Below are 16,561 nucleotides of genomic sequence, written 5' to 3'. Positions count from 1 at the left end.
GCCCGAGATTCGAATGATTTGGTAAAGGAACTTTATTATGAAGGAAAAGTAAAATTCTCCTTTTATAACTACTCTTGGGCAGCAATTGGTTTATATATTCCTAAATATATTCGCATGGTGACTTTGCTTAGGACAAACACATAGGAAAAAGCACCTAGCACCATACTAAAAGATAGACATTGGTAGGCTTGAATCTTGATAGTGGGCCGGCACTCATTTTGTTTCTGCTGTGCAATTCTCTGGATGCTTAGATTGGAAGCCACTCAAAACCCCCCACTTATTATGGTCTTCACACAAATGGTATTTGCTTTTCTCCTCCTCTTGCTTTCAAAATAAATGTTTTTAGTCTTTGACAGAGCAGATAGACAGACAGTTTCTGCATTTGAGTATTTGAAGAACATGGTAACTCATTATACCAACAGAAATATAATGATAAAAATGCATGATCTAGAAATGGCAAAATTCAGTAGCGATACATATATTATTTAGTTCATAGTAAAATTGGGAATTAGAGCAAAGACATATAAATAGGTAGCTTCTACTTTACATCATGAAAGTACTGATTAGAGTGAAGCTCCATTTGACATTTTACTGCTCAAACCAGTGAATTTATATACCGGAGGTTAAACTGATGGAGTTTTTTACAGCTCCAGATCTCAAAGCCATTTGAAGAGCACGCCTCCATGAGCTGCAAAGAATGGAGCAAACACTAAGGACTCAACTGCCATGAGCTTGATAAGAATGTTGAGTGAAGGACCAGAAGTGTCCTTCAGGGGGTCTCCGATTGTGTCGCCTATCACGGCCGCCTTGTGAGGATCAGAACCCTTAGGACCTAGTGATTTAGCATGTTCAGAAGCACCAGCCTACAGGCATATCAAGGCAAGATATCAGAACCAACACAAATCAAAGAGCAGTTTTAAATCAAAAGTTGCAAGAACAAAAGCTTGCCTCTATGTATTTCTTTGCATTATCCCATGCACCACCGGTGTTCGAAGCTGAAATGGCAATCTGTAAAAGAAAACAAAAGGGAGGCACTTAAGGAAAACTGATCAGGAAGACTAAGAAATTGAAAACCTGCGGCTAAAGCTTCACCTGCACGCCGGAAACAAGTGAACCAGCAAGGATCCCAGCAAGAGTTTCTACTCCAAAGAAGGTCCCGGCAATGAGTGGCGTAAGCATGACCAAAGCGCCGGGTGGGATCATCTCCTTGAGGGAAGCATCAGTGGAAATCTTGACACATGTTGCATAATCTGGCTTCGCTGTTCCTTCCATGAGGCCTGGAATTGTATTGAATTGTCTGCGAACCTCTTCGACCATTTTGAGTGCTGCACTTCCCACGCTCTTCATTGTCATGGCTGAAAACCAGTATGGAAGCATAGCTCCCACAAGCAAGCCAATGAAGACTTTTGGGGTCAGCACATCAACAGTCTCTATGCCTGCTCTGCTAACATAGGCACCAAACAAAGCAAGAGAAACAAGAGCAGCTGATCCAATAGCAAAACCCTGATACATAAATGAAAATATGTCAATTGAAAGAAGGGATACAAATCATCAAACTCAAGACCTAATCTCCTGACTGTTTGTTTTACCTTGCCAATAGCTGCAGTTGTGTTTCCAGCAGCATCTAAAGCATCTGTTCTTTCGCGTATCTCGTGGCTCATACCGGCCATTTCTGCAATCCCACCAGCATTGTCACTTATTGGGCCATAAGCATCAATTGCAAGACCTGTGGAGATAGTACTGAGCATTCCCAAAGCAGCCACAGCAATTCCATACATGGCGGCCATGCTAAAGCTAACGTATATAGCAAAGGCAATGGCAAATACAGGAATGATGACTGATTTGTAACCCAAAGCCAGCCCGAAAATCACGTTTGTTGCAGCACCAGTCCTACAAGAATCTGCCACATCCTGCACTGGACTGCAAACCAAACACGGTAGTAATAAGCATCAGAGATTTGATTTGCTGCAATATGATTTAGTATGGCATTGAAAATATATGTAGTCATTATGAAGACTAGGAAAGAGTAAAATGAACTAGGAAAATGGCTCACCTGTAAGCATTGCTAGTGTAGTATTCTGTAGTATATCCAATAACAAGACCAGCCCACAAGCCAATTGCTACACAAAAGAAGAGGTACCTGCAGATCACATGTAATTCAAATAGAGAATATTAAATGTTACGGGACACGAATTAAAGATGCCAGGGGAAGAAAACAGAAATTGGGGATGGAAAGAGGCATACCAGTTCTTGACAGCCTTATTGGTTCCAAAGCTGAAGAGAGTGAATTCTGATGGTAAAGCTACAAAAGTGACCCCGGCGATCCCAGCAGTCATTAAAACTGTTGAGATAAGAAGTTGTCGCTTCAAGGACGGTTCGATCTCACTCACTTTCTTGATTTCAAACAGATCAGTTGCAAAAAGGGTTGTTATCAGACAAACCACAATCCCCATTGAGCTTATGATCAATGGATATGACATGGCTGTGAAGTCATGACTGATACCAAAGGATGAGATGGATGCAACAAACAATGCTGCACAAGATGATTCGGCATAAGATCCGAATAGGTCAGATCCCATCCCTGCAATGTCTCCTACATTGTCACCCACATTGTCTGCAATAACCTGAAAAAGAAACACAAAATTTGTGAATGATTAAAACTAATCAATTCCCTGCACCCAAAAATAGTGACTTGATACTAAATTTGTCAAAGTCATGCTCTGCAATGGAAAGTTCTAAAAGAAATGAGCAAACAAGCAAAGCACAAAAGGGAGATGTAGGAACTTACAGCCGGGTTTCGCGGATCATCTTCAGGGATATTTCGTTCAACCTTCCCGACAAGATCAGCACCAACATCAGCTGCTTTTGTGTATATACCTCCCCCAACTCTTCCAAAGAGTGCCATTGAAGAACCTCCAAGTCCATAGCCAGTAATTGACTCATACAGTCCTTCCCAGTCATCCCCATAATACAACTTAAATAGATTGATAGTGATATACAGCACCAAAAGGCCGTTGGCAGCAAGAAGGAATCCCATCACAGCACCAGAGCGAAAAGCGGTAATGAAAGCCTTCCCGACACCCCTCCTTGCTTCTAGAGTTGTTCTGGCATTGGCATATGTTGCAATCTTCATCCCAAAAAAACCAGAGAGGACTGAGGTAAGAGCGCCGAGCAAGAAGGCAATAGTAGTAAAGAAGGCATTGGCTAATGCTGGTTTACATGTATTGCCTGTGTTATATGTGCAAGGTTCACTTTTGGTACTGAAACCCTTCACTGAACCAAGGAAGAGGAAGATTATGGCACTAAATACACCCACGAAGATGCTAAGGTATCTGTATTGGGTAAACAGAAAAGAGGTCGCCCCTAGGAACAATATACAAATCAAAGTCAGATTTAACTGCACAAATAACTTGTATCATAGTTTAGTACAAGGAGGATAACAAATACTTTTGAGAGAACAATGAGTCCATACTAAAATTGTTTTGGAACCATTAACATGTATAAACTAAAAGTATGGCAACAAATTAAAAGGAAAAACACATTACACAAAAGACAAAATAAGGAAATTCCCTCTTGAACATTTTGTCTACTGTTTTTATAAGTTTCTGGAATTATCTCAGGGATCAAACAACAAGAGAGTAAATACAATATTTAGAAGTATAGAAATTCATGTCCACATCCAAAAGAAAAAAAAGGGCAAGTCCAAGAATGTTTAGGAGTACAGAAAAAACAATAGTAAGTATACAAATATAGAAACAGAAAAGAAACAGAGCAAAAACAAATTCAGAGATAGAAGAATTTACTGTCACAAAAGAGCAGCAACCAAGAAACTTCACTGACATGATTTCTTAAAGAAACTTTTCATAAAAATGGACATGCTAGGATGCATCTTATAGTCAGTGGTATGAAACGGGGAAAACAAAGTAGAACAGTTTTAAGAACTAGATCCCCTTGAGCATAACCATCTTAAGCAGAGGATTTAAAACACAAATATCAAAGAACATAGAGAGAGAGAGAGAGAGCTCTTACCAATAGAAATGGCATTTTGAATTTCAGCAACCTTGATGGTAACCTCAAGGCTGTCAACACCCTCTTCTGCTTCTCCAATCAACTTGTCCTTATAGCCATTCCCCTCACTATAGCTACCAGAGACCTTCACCCTTGAGACCAAAAACCACTGAAGCAAAGCAAAAGCAAGTCCAACAAGGGCAGCCAAAGGGATCAGAAGCTGAGTTAGGCCTTCACTTAGCAAACCCATTTCCAAAAACTCCAAAGACAAATGGTTCCTTTTAGCTTTCTGAGCATGCACAAATATATATGGCAAAGAAGCAAACAAAGCTGGGTTTTGAACTGCAGCCTCTTAATCTAGATCTGCATTATCCAAATGATCATAATATCTTAGTGGGTTTGCATTGCATGGCCATTGGAGTCCATAAAGCTGGCTGGTTTGAAAGGCAGGTGAGGCTTGGGGTAGATTCTTCTTAACCTTGGACTGAGCACAACTGGTTGTTTTGATTAATAGGTAGATGTTGTGTCAGAGACGTCTCTATCCCAACGGACAATACTTTCTCTCATTGATGGATGGATAGAGTTGGCCAAATCAGCACCAGCCCCATGGATAAACACAAGCTCAATAATTACTCTGTAAATCACAATTTTCCTGTTCAAAGGAAGGAGGCCTAGAAGGTCTTTGGGGTGAAGGTTTCTTTTATAGTGAAAGTTAAATGGCTTTTTATGTAGTAGTTTCTGCCCCAAGTTTAATAAAATTACTTTTTTGTCCAGAACGTTTATCTTCTTAGTATGTTAATGTAAAGTTGCACCTTTATTTGATTTGACATCAGAGCAAACATTTAAATTATGTTGATTGGGATTGAAATTAAGTAAGTTGGTGTTGGTAATTAGGGATTGAGATTATGATTTTGCAGGAAATATCAAGACTCTTTCTTTGTTTGTTGTCGGTGGTGTACGAAACAAATACAAAAAGAAGGATTCTTTACCATTTTCTTATGGCAGCTTTATTTCCTGCGTACGCAATTGTATTTTAATGCATAAGGTGACGCTAACTTGAATTCCAAATAAATTCAAATTGCAGTAAAGAAACATTTGTACCAAAAAAAATAAAAAGTCAACAAAATTCTCCAAAAATCTTGTTGCGAATTTTCCTTTCCTTTTCGTAGCCTCTACCTAAGTTTGATACATCATATACAGTATGACAAAATAAATCTTTGATTATATTCTACAAAATCGTTTCGTAGCGTCTTTAAAGTCTTTATGATTCCCAATGATTAATACAAAATTAGAATTATAATATTGTGACCAAGATGAGTTTGCCACGCATTCACACTTAGAATTGACACGTAGAGCTCAACCAACTGAAAATACTGATTGGACTTTTCTACCTTCATGCCCACTTCTACCTGTCTTTGGCAAGATAATGATAAAAATGTGCAGAGAGTCATATAAAATGGTAAAATTTTCAGCTAATTCAATGATTGTAGGCTTCTTCGAAGTTGGAAATTTCAAAGTTAATTTGTTGTTTTCAAAGCACTACATGCATGCATATGATGGTGATTGCAAATTTGAGAAGAAAACATGGTAAAACAGATTTTCCTTGCAATTTGTTTACTTACAAGAGTTTTTGACATTTCAATCCCAAACCATTCTCCCAGGATGATCATACAAAGCTGAATGTAAGGAGCCGATGGTGAGGTGAAGAGAAGGCTTCTGTTGCAAACTGGCGACAATTGTGTGCTTTCTTTCAGCATCAAACCTAAAACCTTTTCTGGTAGATAATAGTAACCATGCTGAAGTAGGAATCAAGAAAATACAGTTCCGTTCACATAGAATCAAGTTATCAACTGCAGTCAGAGATGCACACTAGAACTATATGCTATGCTTTCTCATTTTTTATGCATGAAACCTGCCCATAATTTGGAAGATCGATCTTCTCAAAACCGGAAAATGAACACCAAGAACCATTAGACTCACTTAACTAGGGCTGCAAAGCCTGGCTGGCCCAAGAAGGTACAGGTGCCTGAAACATTACTGGAAGACCAGTAACAGGGGTGCTCAAAAGACAAGCTCTCTGCATGAAGTTCATGGCCATCATAAGTTCTCCCTTTCCACTCATAAACGCCCTCATACTTGACATCCCCTCTTATGGAAATTCCAAGATACTGACAATGCAGGCGGATTTGATGTGTTCGTCCACTCCTAGGACGCGCTCTCACCAAAATCTCATCCTTCTTTGTGTCTTTATCTATTACAGCTTTCTCTTGAACTACTACAGTATTTGCTTCATCTTTCTTAAATTCAGATGGCTCTTTCAAGCTCCCTTGTCCATTTATTGATAATACTTCAAAGGATGTTTCCATGTCTCTGACCATTGATCCACCTGGAAGTGTACGGCCTACATCTGAAGCAGCATACACTCGCCAGGCCCCAAATTTTGACCGACCATGACCTGATTTAAGGGTGATTCTTTCCCATTTTGGAGCTGAACCAATGCAGCGTGCAATGTATGTTTTCGAAATTTTATGATCAGTAAATGCCTTCACGAGCTTGGAAGCTACTTTGTGTGACTTGGTTATTACCATTAGCCCACTAGTGTCACGATCAAGCCGATTTGCAAGATGGAGTTCTAGCTGGTTGGCCGGGGTCCCTGCAACTGATAATTTGAACTTTGATCAATGTTAACAAAAGAGTAACAAAACTCAACTCTTTCAAAACTTCTTTTTCTTTCAAAACTTCTTTTCTGCCCACCATAAGGTTTAGGTAATCAGCACCCCCATATCAGATGAAATAGACAGCTTTTCCTAAGTCTGATTATGCCTATTAGACCTTTTTAGAATGAACTGAACTTGGTGCCAATTGACTGGAGAATCTACAACAAAACTAAACCTTTATCCCAGCTAATTAGGATTGATTACATGAGTTTTCAGCAAAAAGGAAGAAAAGAAGAAAAGGGCATCAACTACATAACTTTTTTTGTTTGTTATACAAACCTATCTGAAGGACTTGAACCATCTCAGGTCCTTACTTAGTACATTGGTTTTATATTCTGTTCAAAATTGAAGGATTTGTACGCATTTAAGACTAAAGCAACAAAAATCCAGTATCAGTATATCTCAGATAAACTTTTTTAGCAATATATGATAACGATTTAGCAAGTACATTACGGAAAACTCTACTAGAATGGCCAACGGAAAGAAAGCTCATATTGCTGAGAAGCAAATTTCAAACATATCAACAAAACGAGAAAATTTGTGCATCAGTGAAACACAGCCAATCAGCCAAATGCTACCACAATTGAACACAAAGCTTCATCTATTTGGTAAATACTAAAACAGAACGGGTAAAGATGATGCCTTTGAGCCTAATAATCTATAGTATTTCAGAATGTTCAAAAAATCGCTAGGCGGTAGGGAGTAAGCATAAAACATATAGTAGTACTACAGAGAGAGAGAGAGAGAGAGAGAGAGAGAGTAGCGTGAGAGTTTTCTTTAAAGTCAGGAGGAAAAATAAAAAATAAAAAATCCGCCTAGACCCGCCTAGCGCCTAGGCGGCCGCCTAGGCCGATTTTTCGAACTCTAATCCCGCTAAGTCCATTAAACTACATAAAACTTGAACATCATGCTAAATATATTAGCAACAAGCTGACCCAGAGGATTGAAAACAGCCCAACAAAAGAAAATGGAGCTAACCTGACTCGGCCGAGTCACAGAGAAGCTGAGGGACCGATTCCAACACGCTCTCACAGTATACTCCCTGAGGTTTGTTGACAACAATGAGCCACTGGTCCTCGAAAACGACGTCGTCTCTAGAGAGGGAAAAGAGGCTGGATTTGGAGGAGGCAGACATGGCTCTCGCCAGCTCTATATGCTTTGAGATGGGTGGCAGAGGAGGGGAGAGGGGCACGGGGTAATTCTGGGAGATTTGGAGGGCATTTTGGGAACTGGGATTTATGGCGTCGGACTGGACTGACATGGTGATTGAGCTGCGGCTGAGAAAAACGAAGGCTTTGGGGGTGAAGAAGAGAGTGGCGGGTTGGAGAGAGAGGAGAGGAAGAGGGAAGGGCATTTTTGTCAACAAATTGTACTAGTTTGCCTAAATACGACATCGTTTTGACGTATAATGTCTTCTTCAAATCAAAACTTACCAAGGAGCTCCAATTAAACAACCCTCCAGAGGAAAATCTGTCTGTTAAACCCCGAACTCGAACATCAGAGAAACAAATTCGAAGTTTTTATTTTTCTGCTATATCTTTCCCAATTAGAAACCAGAAAATTAGAGAAGGAAAATGTCATCTTTCAAGTTCATAAAGAGAGCAAGTAGTGGATCCTGGGTGGTTCTCTGTCAAAACCCTGAAGCTAAAACCCAGTTTGTTCCTATTTACTATTATCCACTCTATCTGAACCCCAACCCACTACACTGAATAAACCCTCAAAGCCTCAAAATTTATCAAATTCAATTGAAAACAAGAGGATTTTGGATTCTGGGTCGTCCTCGTTTTCGCTTAAAACCTCAAAAACCCTACTCGGGTCTGTCCACAATCACACCTTTTCGCGTAATATCTTCGTTTCAGGCTCCAAGCCTCTGGCTTTAAGCGCTGCTTCCGGGAAAAATATCACTGGGTCTCATTGTAGTCCCCTGTCTTCAATCTCATTTGGTTCACAAAGGCGTGGTATTTGGCATTTGAGCACAGAAAACAAGGTTTTGGCTTCTGGGTGTGGTGTTTTGGTGCTTCCAATGGTGAAAAGTTTATATTCGTCTCGTGGTGGTCTCGCGCCTTGCAGCTTGGTTTGCTTGTTTGCTACTCAGGCTGCTATGGAGCCGTCGACCTGTGATGGGCTTACAGTTGATCGAATCATTGCTAGTGAGTGGCCAATTCTGGATGAGGAAGAGAGTGATTGGAAGAGTCACGCTGCTGCAATTGCCCAATCCATTCATCTAATTAAGAAACGTTTGCAGGTACAACTTATAATGAGATCATTCTATTATGTTCCTGTGCACATTAATCAATCAGGACTTGTACGTAATGAAATGTGACTGATTTGTTATTTATCCTCTGCAATTTTTGGGTTTCATTTGGAAGCATAATTTTGTTGCTTATGTTGGGGATTCAATCATTTGGTTTGGTTGGTACTCTGATTGTATTGGATTGGAGTGAATTTAAACTGAGTATTTCTTCCGGTAGGAAATTTTAGCCGTCTCTGAAGTATAACTCTTGTTACTAAATGCTGAATGGATTTCGGTTTGGGTTTGTATATGACCTACTTGGGCTTAATTTTTAAGTACAAGTTTTCTGTTTGTGGTGGCAGTGGAAGAAGTTGATGGTTAGGTTGGATCTGTTATCAGCGGAGGTGAATAAACCAGACCTTTGGAATGATCCTGTACATGCAGGGAAGATAAGCCGTGAGCATGGTTCACTTATGGGTAAAATGAAAGAAGTGAAGGCATTTGAGCGGGAATTGCTTGAGCATATAGACATGGTAAAGCTTGCCCGTGAAGAGAATGATGGAGAGCTGGAATCGGTGGGCCCTCAATACTTCTCATAGGCATGTTATCACTCTGTTTCATGGTTTGTGCCATCTTGAACAATTAGCATCAATTTGATGTTTTATTCACTGGTTATTGTAGATTTAATTTAAGATGTAATCTGCTATGTGAACTGGTGCTTTGAAGTATATAATTAGTTTGTCATGTACGCCAAATCGTGAAAAATCCATTATTGAATCAATGCCCACATTATATAATTGTAACCATTGCTTAGAATCAATCCAATAACTGCTTTCATTATTGAATTTAGTCTTCAGTTAATTTAACACTCTACGTTAATTCAAGAAGCATCAATTAAATTGGTCATATGTTGAATCCTTACCATAAAGTTGGGTCCCTTAATTTAAGTAATAAGGTACTTCAGAACAGCATGCATTGTGCTTTTCAGTTATGTGGATTCTCCTTTGCAGGAATCCATGAACGCTTTGCTTAAAATGAGAATAGCTTCAAAGGAGAAGGAGACTGAAGCGTTGTTAGCTGGGGAGCAGGATCCTTGCTCATGTTACATAGAGGTCTGTTTGATATTTACATCATGTTATTCTGCATCAAAATTTCCTACATTCTTTGAAACTTTTATCGGCGCATAGTTGGTTGGCATTTTGTACTTATCACGGATGTTATAAAGGTGAACACCATAGTTGTGGTTGTATATATCCCGAGCAAGCCCCTTGAAATTTTTTTGCAATGTAGGTTCAAGCAGGAGCTGGGGGTACAGAGAGCAATGACTGGGCAGCAATGGTCATGCAGATGTATAAAATGTGGGCTCAACAACGTGGATATAAAATATCTGTGGTGGATGAAATGCCTGGTGAGATTGCGGGAATCAAGGTTCAAGTTCTTACCTTCCTCTAGTCAACTGATCCTTCGTATTCGTCAAATGGATCCATGAAACATCTGTAGTAATTTTTACCCAGTAAAGTAGAAGAAATCAGCATATCGCAAGCATGTGCCAATCCACCCTCCCACACAGACTATATTGCAGTAAAAGCCTGTTAACTCAAGATTGTACTAGTTTTCTGACTTCAGATCAATATATTCTTGCAGCGGGCAACAATTAAAGTTGATGGTGAGTATGCTTTTGGATATGCCAAAGCAGAAGTAGGAGTGCACAGGTTGGTACGGATCTCACCTTTTGACAGTAGTAAGCGCAGGCATACTTCTTTTGCTGCTGTTGCTGTGACTCCAATCAATGAAGACGCATCTGCTCATGTACAAATTAATGAATCTGATCTGCGCATTGAGCGATTTCGTTCTGGGGGACCTGGAGGCCAGCACGCTAATACAACTGATAGTGCTGTGAGGATTGTTCACATTCCTACAGGAATTACTGCTACTAGTCAAAATGAGAGGTATTAAACGCACTTGCATGTTCTTGTGCAACTCTTACTCATTTTTTGCTTTTTATGTTTGGAACTAAGAATTGCCAACTTTCATCCTCGTTATGGAGTTTCATTTTTCTTCTATGTACAGATCACAGCATATGAATAAAGCTTCAGCAATGGCTGTTCTTCAGTCGCGACTAGACCAGCTTGAGATGGCACGCCAGACTCAGATGAATGCACAGTATTCACAATCTCTTACTGACATAACCTGGGGCAGCCAGATACGTAGCTACGTGCTCCATGTACGCCTTTGTACTACTAGCAGCACAAAACTTCCATCCCTATTCTCCAGGCCATTGACAACCTAAGCCACACTAACTTTCATTGCTTCTTTTGATGCAGCCATACCGGATGGTGAAAGATCTTCGAACAAACTACGAAGTCTCAGATCCCGATTCTGTCCTTGAGGGAGATCTAGATGGCTTCATCATGAGTTATTTATCAGCTTCCTTGGATAAAGATGAAGATGACCGCTAAAACGAGTTTCATCTTGACTACCCTGCGTATCTTCAGCAAGACTGAATCTGTGCTGCATGTCCAGACATCGAACTTGTGATATATTTCAGTCATTTGCCGACGATCCATGCAAGGCAGCCAGAATTTAGGATGACATTTGTATATCCGGTGAAAGGATAGGATGGAAATTACTTTATAATATTCTTTGATACCAAAAGTTTTGGTAATAATCTGATTTTGTAATGAAATAATAGGTTGATAATGTGAGCTGATTTTAGTAGATTATCCACATTTTTTCTTCTTTATCAACGGCTTAAACATGTTACTGAGAATGTGCTTAACCCGTTTTCTCCTCTATTTTTTTTTTTTTTTAAAGCTTTTAATATTTTTGACAAGATCCTAGAATATTTAAATATTTAAACGAAAATCCTAGCATGGGCCTCGTTGTGAGCCTTTGGGTTCAAATTTTTGTGAAGGTCCATAATCAAGCCCATTCTTTTTATATTCCAAAAAGTAATGATTAAATACCTGTCGTTTACAATTAGGGCTTCCACAGAGACCCAGAGAGAGTGAGCGCGCGCAGAGAGGGATCGGAATTGGAATCGGAATATTAGGGCTTGCAGCTTTGAGAGTGTCGCGATTATAGGTTTGCAGGAGAATTGAAGAATGGGTTCTTCTTCGGTGATAACCCCCGAAGATGTATTAGAGTCTCTGATGAACGATGGTACCATTGATGCTCTCAGGTTAAAGATCATCAATCAGCTCAAAGCCAATGTAATTCTCTCTCTATCTCTTTCCGTTTTTATTTTAGTCTTTTCTCAACAAAAAAAGAAATTAAGATTTTTGGAGCATAATTGTTCGTTTGTTTGTGAATTATAATGGTAATGGTTAATGGGTTTTGCAGGAAGAGCTGAAGAAGACGACCATTAAAATGGCGGAACAGAGCAAAGTTCTCAATACTCCTGGGGCCGAGAAACAAACAAAAAGAGAGCTTTTTGATGCACTTAGGCAGGAGCTTGAAACCCAGGTGCTTGAGAAGGCCTCTAAGTCTGTTTGGGAGTTAATTTTAGACAACAATGGATTGGGAAAGGAAATCAACCATACAGTTGAAAGGGTGTTTTGCAAATTGAGTGGCCGCGAACCGCCGCTGTTTCCTCCTCCTGATGCCAATGAAAAGGCCAATGACAAGGAAAAAGAAAAAGAGAAAGGTAAAGGTAAAGGCAAAGGCAAAGGCAAAGGCAAGGAAACAGCAGCAAGTGATCCACATGAGAAGGAGAAATCAAATTCTGCATCCAAGAAGAGGAGTTTTAGTGAACTAAATGAACAAGGTGAAGGAGAAGACCATCAGGTTGCAGCTAAATCTGATGAACCTCCAGCTGTTGTGCCCGAAGAAGACTCACAAGTTTTGAAGACTTGAATTTTACTGCTTCGTCAAGCCATCTTGTTAGACTAGTTTTGTTTTAGTTTTTTATTGTCTATATATCCACTCTAGGAGGATGACTAAGTTGTGTGTGCTTTGCTTTTTACCATTTACTTTAGCTTTGCTTCTCCTCTAAGTAGATGAGAGTATATGCTTCCATATTGCCATTCTTTAATTACCTGCTCTGTGATTTTGGGTGTTGAAGGTTGTAACACAAATTGACTTGTTTAGTGTATGTCTCTTTGTTTATGTATATTTTATTGAATAAGAAGAAGAAATCCTTTGTCCTCTGCAGACAGGGGCTTTAAATTAATGACTTTGTAGTTGGTAATTTGATGAGGATCCATCCCTTTCCCCACTGTTGAGGATTTCCTTTTGTATAACCTTCTTTTGTTTTTTGTTTTTTGTTTTTTTGGTGGATTTGGATTAAATTATATGATCACTGGATGTCAAATTTGTTACACTTGGATTAGATTAGATTAAGCAAGATGTTACAAATCCTTGAAGGTTGGAATTGGAGAGATTTTCATATGGAATGCAAGTATACCCAAATCTTGAACAAATTTCAAGAACATCCCCCGGACTCTTCCTTGTTGGACAGAAGCATTGCCAACGCCGAAGCCTGAATGCTTTTGGAAAAGTTAATTAAAAAAGAAAAATGCTAAGCACGCACTAACCAACCAAACAAACAGGGGATCAAGACTATATAATCCCTCTCTACAAGGATATCCACAAAAATAATACTAACCTAACCAAAGGGATGAAACTGAGGCAATATACACTTATCCCAGGTTACTTATCCCAGGTCATCTTTGTGGATTCCAACAGTTTGCCAAATTATTGAATTCTTCCATCCTTTGATTTTGAGAGAAAGGTGAATGCAGTGAGTTGTTCCCAGCCATATGCATCTCTGAGTTCTCGGCAGAACCTTGTGGCGGCACCCCCCAGCTGGCTGGTTGAGGTGGTGGCAGCACCCAGCTCTTTGGATGAGGCTGGAGTACATTAACAGTTGCACTGGGAACCAAGTTTCCGTTACCAGTCATTTGTTGTCCATAGTTTGTGTGCCTTGAACCAGTTCCAACTGCAGAATTCACTTGCTCTGGGAATCCAATAAGTGAGTTGGCCTGTGTCATGAATTGTTTATCACTAAACTCAACTTGTGACTCAAGCAACAACTTGTTTTCAATGGAAGCGAGCATTTGAGACTCTAGATTAATGCGTTCCAACGCTTGCACATATGCACTAAAGTTCTGGAAGGAAATGGTTGGATTCATTTGGGGTGCTGCAGCAACAGAAACCAATCCTGGAAGTTGCTCTCCTCCGAAAAACTCTGCAAAGTCGGTTGTTGCTGTGTTTCTTCCTTGATCCCAGTATGGCATATGTGGATTTTCAACAGCTTGGTTGCTGTTTACCTCATCTAAAGTCGAAGAAAAATCCATAACTATATCATCACAAGATATTTGGGAAAACAACATTAGTGTATGTGGTGAAAGCCTAAGAAAAGCTATATATGGTTGAAAGAAGCAATATAAGTACCTGATATTGGTGAAGTCGAATCCTTGATCCTAAGAGATGGTTTGGCTTGTTCATATCTTTGAATTTGTTGAGTAGGACGTGTCTGGACACATGGTGTAAAGTTTGACTGTAAATTGGAGGGGATTTCTGGCCCATGTCCATCAAAATTAAAAGAAAACTCTGCAATTCCATCGTTGAAGTCTGACTGAAAGTAGGGAGATCTTCGACTTGGGAAAGGTTTTTGGCTCAGTTCGAAAAACCGGATTTCACATTGTATGAGCTTCTCATAGTGTTTGTCAAGAACACCCGGGGCAAATTGAACATAATGCCTCCTGCAAACAGAACGTTATGAAAAAGCTACATCAGCTCAAGTGCTTGAACAGTTAAGGACAGATGAAAAAGTGAAGATAGGAAATATATTGAGCTAAACAAATCTTATTTTGGTGAATCATTTTGATAAGAGAACCATTGATTCTAAAGTTCTGCTGTTTGGAGTAATTCATCAGTACTATAAATATCAAGAAACAATTAGGATAAGAACCTGTGAGTGAGAGCTTCACCGTTGGTGAAATCTGTTGCCACATTCCACATGGTATGCTTTCTTGGCAGCGGATTCGATTCCCGGTGGAAAGAAGGTGGCTGGCTTAACTGCAAAAACATCACCACACCAACACCTTGAGACCAAAAAATATGCCTCCTACTGAAAAAATTTCTATCCAATTAATAGTTATGATGAAGGCTATTATCATAAGGAAGAATATATAACCTCAATTTCTAGAATTCCAGGCTGATTTTCTTCAATAACAGCTCTCATTGATAAAATATCGGACCACTGCACTTCAATCTTGCTCTTCAAACCTTGATCTAAGATTTCCCACACCAGTTTTCGCTTAGCATAGTAACATTTGGCCACCAGATCACCTTCATGTTGAGTTACTCTCTGCACATATTGTAATAAGAATCTAATGAACAAAAAGTTATATTTTTTTATCCACTTTAAATCAAAGTGTTGCAGATTGTCAAAGTGCCAACCTGCCATGAACCAATTCTGAGTAATGTTGCACCAAAGTTAGAAGCCTTCAGTTTTTCCTTCTCAGACATTAATTGAAAATAATTATGATTAATTTCTGGTGCTCGAATAATCGTATTTTTCTGGGGCACAATCATTTCTGTTAAGTCCACAAAAGAGGGTGTCTTCCCAAGATTCAAACCAAGAGGACGTAAGCTTAAAAGAATTTGAGCCAGTTGAGCCTACAAAGAATGCAGCAACAAAACGTTATAAATAGAAACTCTACACAATTAGGAAATAATACACAGTTACCTATTCAAATGAATGAAAGATAGAAACAAAAACCTAGAAGAAAGGCCAACGTGTTTTTGCTGGAAAATAGGCCACCGTGATTAATACGAGGGAAATGATAAGAGAAACGAGGAAAACCTTTCTTCTCTCTAGTTTTTTACTTTTCCAATAATTACAATTAAAATGAAACAACAATGAAAGAGAATTCAAAATGCCAACTTTTATGAACAAAAACCAACAAGAGAGGAAAAGTTAAAGCCTGCAAAACCCAAAAAGCTCCATGCATAAGATTCAATCTAAAATAAACCCCACAAAACCAATTAAAGTCATAAAAATGTCAAGATTCGAGATCCATGCATCAGAATCTTGAAAGAACAAAAAAAAAAAAAAAAAAATTTGAATTCTTGATAAAAGGAAAAATGATATAAGTGTACAGAAGAAACCTTTTCATTAGAATCAAAGGGAGCTTGCTTGAGCCTCTTGTTTGCAGCTTCTGAGATATTGTGCTCATAAGCAGAAGCAGAACCAATGTCACGCTTCAAAGACTCCGAATACTGAGACTGCTCAGAAGCACCAGAGGCGTCACTAAACCCACCACCGCCATCAAAATCATCGTTCCACCTGAAAATCCCATCAGAACCAATCCCCTGAACCATTTTCTTTATTTTTGCTTTTCTGGTTTCTCTTTTCCTGTCTTTTCGGATGAGCAAATGACGAAATTAGGCAAAACCCAGTTGAAGATTAACTGAGTTTCATTCAGTTGAAGTCTCAGACGAGTGTTTGTGAAGGAATTGGAGGAGAAAGAGAGAAGCGGCGAGAACAGGGGAAACAGAGCAAAACAGAGCAAGTGACGGGTGTGAATGTGACTTTGGGTGACAATTGCAGAGGCAAAGCTGACTCTGGCTTTGGGCTTATAAAGGTTGAGAGAGG

The 16,561-nt window shown here is 39.4% G+C and overlaps 5 protein-coding genes and 1 long non-coding RNA gene across 7 annotated transcripts; 2 read left to right on the top strand and 4 right to left on the bottom strand.

The window, feature by feature from the left end:
- Positions 1-427: 427 nt before the first annotated feature.
- Positions 428-4,284, bottom strand: LOC103344065 (pyrophosphate-energized vacuolar membrane proton pump 1-like). Its single transcript, XM_008247696.3, has 8 exons — positions 4,030-4,284; positions 2,789-3,363; positions 2,245-2,624; positions 2,054-2,140; positions 1,590-1,920; positions 1,093-1,503; positions 949-1,008; positions 428-863 (listed from the first exon to the last, which is right to left on the bottom strand). Exons 1-8 carry the CDS (start codon positions 4,256-4,258, stop codon positions 657-659), a joined length of 2,280 nt encoding a protein of 759 aa, XP_008245918.1. The 5' UTR covers positions 4,259-4,284; the 3' UTR covers positions 428-656.
- A 940-nt stretch (positions 4,285-5,224) lies between these two features.
- Positions 5,225-5,771, bottom strand: LOC148921193 (uncharacterized). The gene is made up of 2 exons (XR_016127994.1): positions 5,631-5,771; positions 5,225-5,421 (listed from the first exon to the last, which is right to left on the bottom strand). It is a non-coding gene; the product is annotated as an uncharacterized LOC148921193 (long non-coding RNA).
- A 78-nt stretch (positions 5,772-5,849) lies between these two features.
- LOC103344075 (Pseudouridine synthase family protein) lies at positions 5,850-8,200 on the bottom strand. Its single transcript, XM_008247706.3, is given in 3 exon segments — positions 5,850-6,064; positions 6,066-6,667; positions 7,704-8,200. Coding segments are annotated over 3 exon segments (1,050 nt in total). The 5' UTR covers positions 8,080-8,200; the 3' UTR covers positions 5,850-5,992.
- Positions 8,160-11,701, top strand: LOC103344085 (Peptide chain release factor 2). Its single transcript, XM_008247715.3, is given in 8 exon segments — positions 8,160-8,387; positions 8,390-8,970; positions 9,321-9,533; positions 9,969-10,070; positions 10,249-10,386; positions 10,603-10,907; positions 11,029-11,182; positions 11,283-11,701. Coding segments are annotated over 8 exon segments (1,716 nt in total). The 5' UTR covers positions 8,160-8,299; the 3' UTR covers positions 11,418-11,701.
- A 229-nt stretch (positions 11,702-11,930) lies between these two features.
- On the top strand, positions 11,931-13,129 carry LOC103344092 (antigenic heat-stable protein). The gene is made up of 2 exons (XM_008247723.2): positions 11,931-12,170; positions 12,301-13,129. The coding sequence occupies exons 1-2, from the start codon at positions 12,063-12,065 to the stop codon at positions 12,811-12,813; spliced, it is 621 nt and encodes a 206-aa protein (XP_008245945.2). The 5' UTR covers positions 11,931-12,062; the 3' UTR covers positions 12,814-13,129.
- Positions 13,130-13,317: 188 nt separating this feature from the next.
- On the bottom strand, positions 13,318-16,510 carry LOC103344103 (uncharacterized). Of its 2 annotated transcripts, none has more exons than XM_008247731.2 (6): positions 16,075-16,510; positions 15,364-15,582; positions 15,098-15,271; positions 14,873-14,979; positions 14,353-14,663; positions 13,318-14,257 (listed from the first exon to the last, which is right to left on the bottom strand). In XM_008247731.2, the coding sequence occupies exons 1-6, from the start codon at positions 16,285-16,287 to the stop codon at positions 13,623-13,625; spliced, it is 1,659 nt and encodes a 552-aa protein (XP_008245953.2). In that variant the 5' UTR covers positions 16,288-16,510; the 3' UTR covers positions 13,318-13,622. The 2 variants fall into 2 exon arrangements, with proteins under 2 accessions (XP_008245953.2, XP_008245957.2); XM_008247735.3 differs by having other exon boundaries at positions 13,318-14,233.
- Between the last annotated feature and the right edge of the window lie 51 nt (positions 16,511-16,561).

Source organism: Prunus mume, linkage group LG1 (genome assembly GCF_029339155.1).
Source record: "Prunus mume cultivar Tortuosa linkage group LG1, ASM2933915v1, whole genome shotgun sequence".
NCBI lineage: Eukaryota > Viridiplantae > Streptophyta > Magnoliopsida > Rosales > Rosaceae > Prunus > Prunus mume.
The sequence above is the reverse complement of the archived record's forward strand: the minus strand, read 5'-3'. Positions and strand labels throughout refer to the sequence as shown.

Coding starts and splice junctions, on each gene's coding strand:
- LOC103344065 (XM_008247696.3), bottom strand. CDS start 4,258: ATGGGTTTGCTAAGTGAAGGCCTAACTCAGCTTCTGATCCCTTTGGCT. Junction 2,625..2,788: donor ATGATCCGCGAAACCCGGCT/GTAAGTTCCTAC, acceptor TTTCTTTTTCAG/GTTATTGCAGACAATGTGGG. Junction 2,141..2,244: donor AATAAGGCTGTCAAGAACTG/GTATGCCTCTTT, acceptor TGTGATCTGCAG/GTACCTCTTCTTTTGTGTAG.
- LOC103344092 (XM_008247723.2), top strand. CDS start 12,063: ATGGGTTCTTCTTCGGTGATAACCCCCGAAGATGTATTAGAGTCTCTG. Junction 12,171..12,300: donor TCAATCAGCTCAAAGCCAAT/GTAATTCTCTCT, acceptor TGGGTTTTGCAG/GAAGAGCTGAAGAAGACGAC.
- LOC103344103 (XM_008247731.2), bottom strand. CDS start 16,287: ATGGTTCAGGGGATTGGTTCTGATGGGATTTTCAGGTGGAACGATGAT. Junction 14,664..14,872: donor GGTGAAGCTCTCACTCACAG/GTTCTTATCCTA, acceptor TTCTGTTTGCAG/GAGGCATTATGTTCAATTTG. Junction 14,258..14,352: donor TTCGACTTCACCAATATCAG/GTACTTATATTG, acceptor GTGATGATATAG/TTATGGATTTTTCTTCGACT.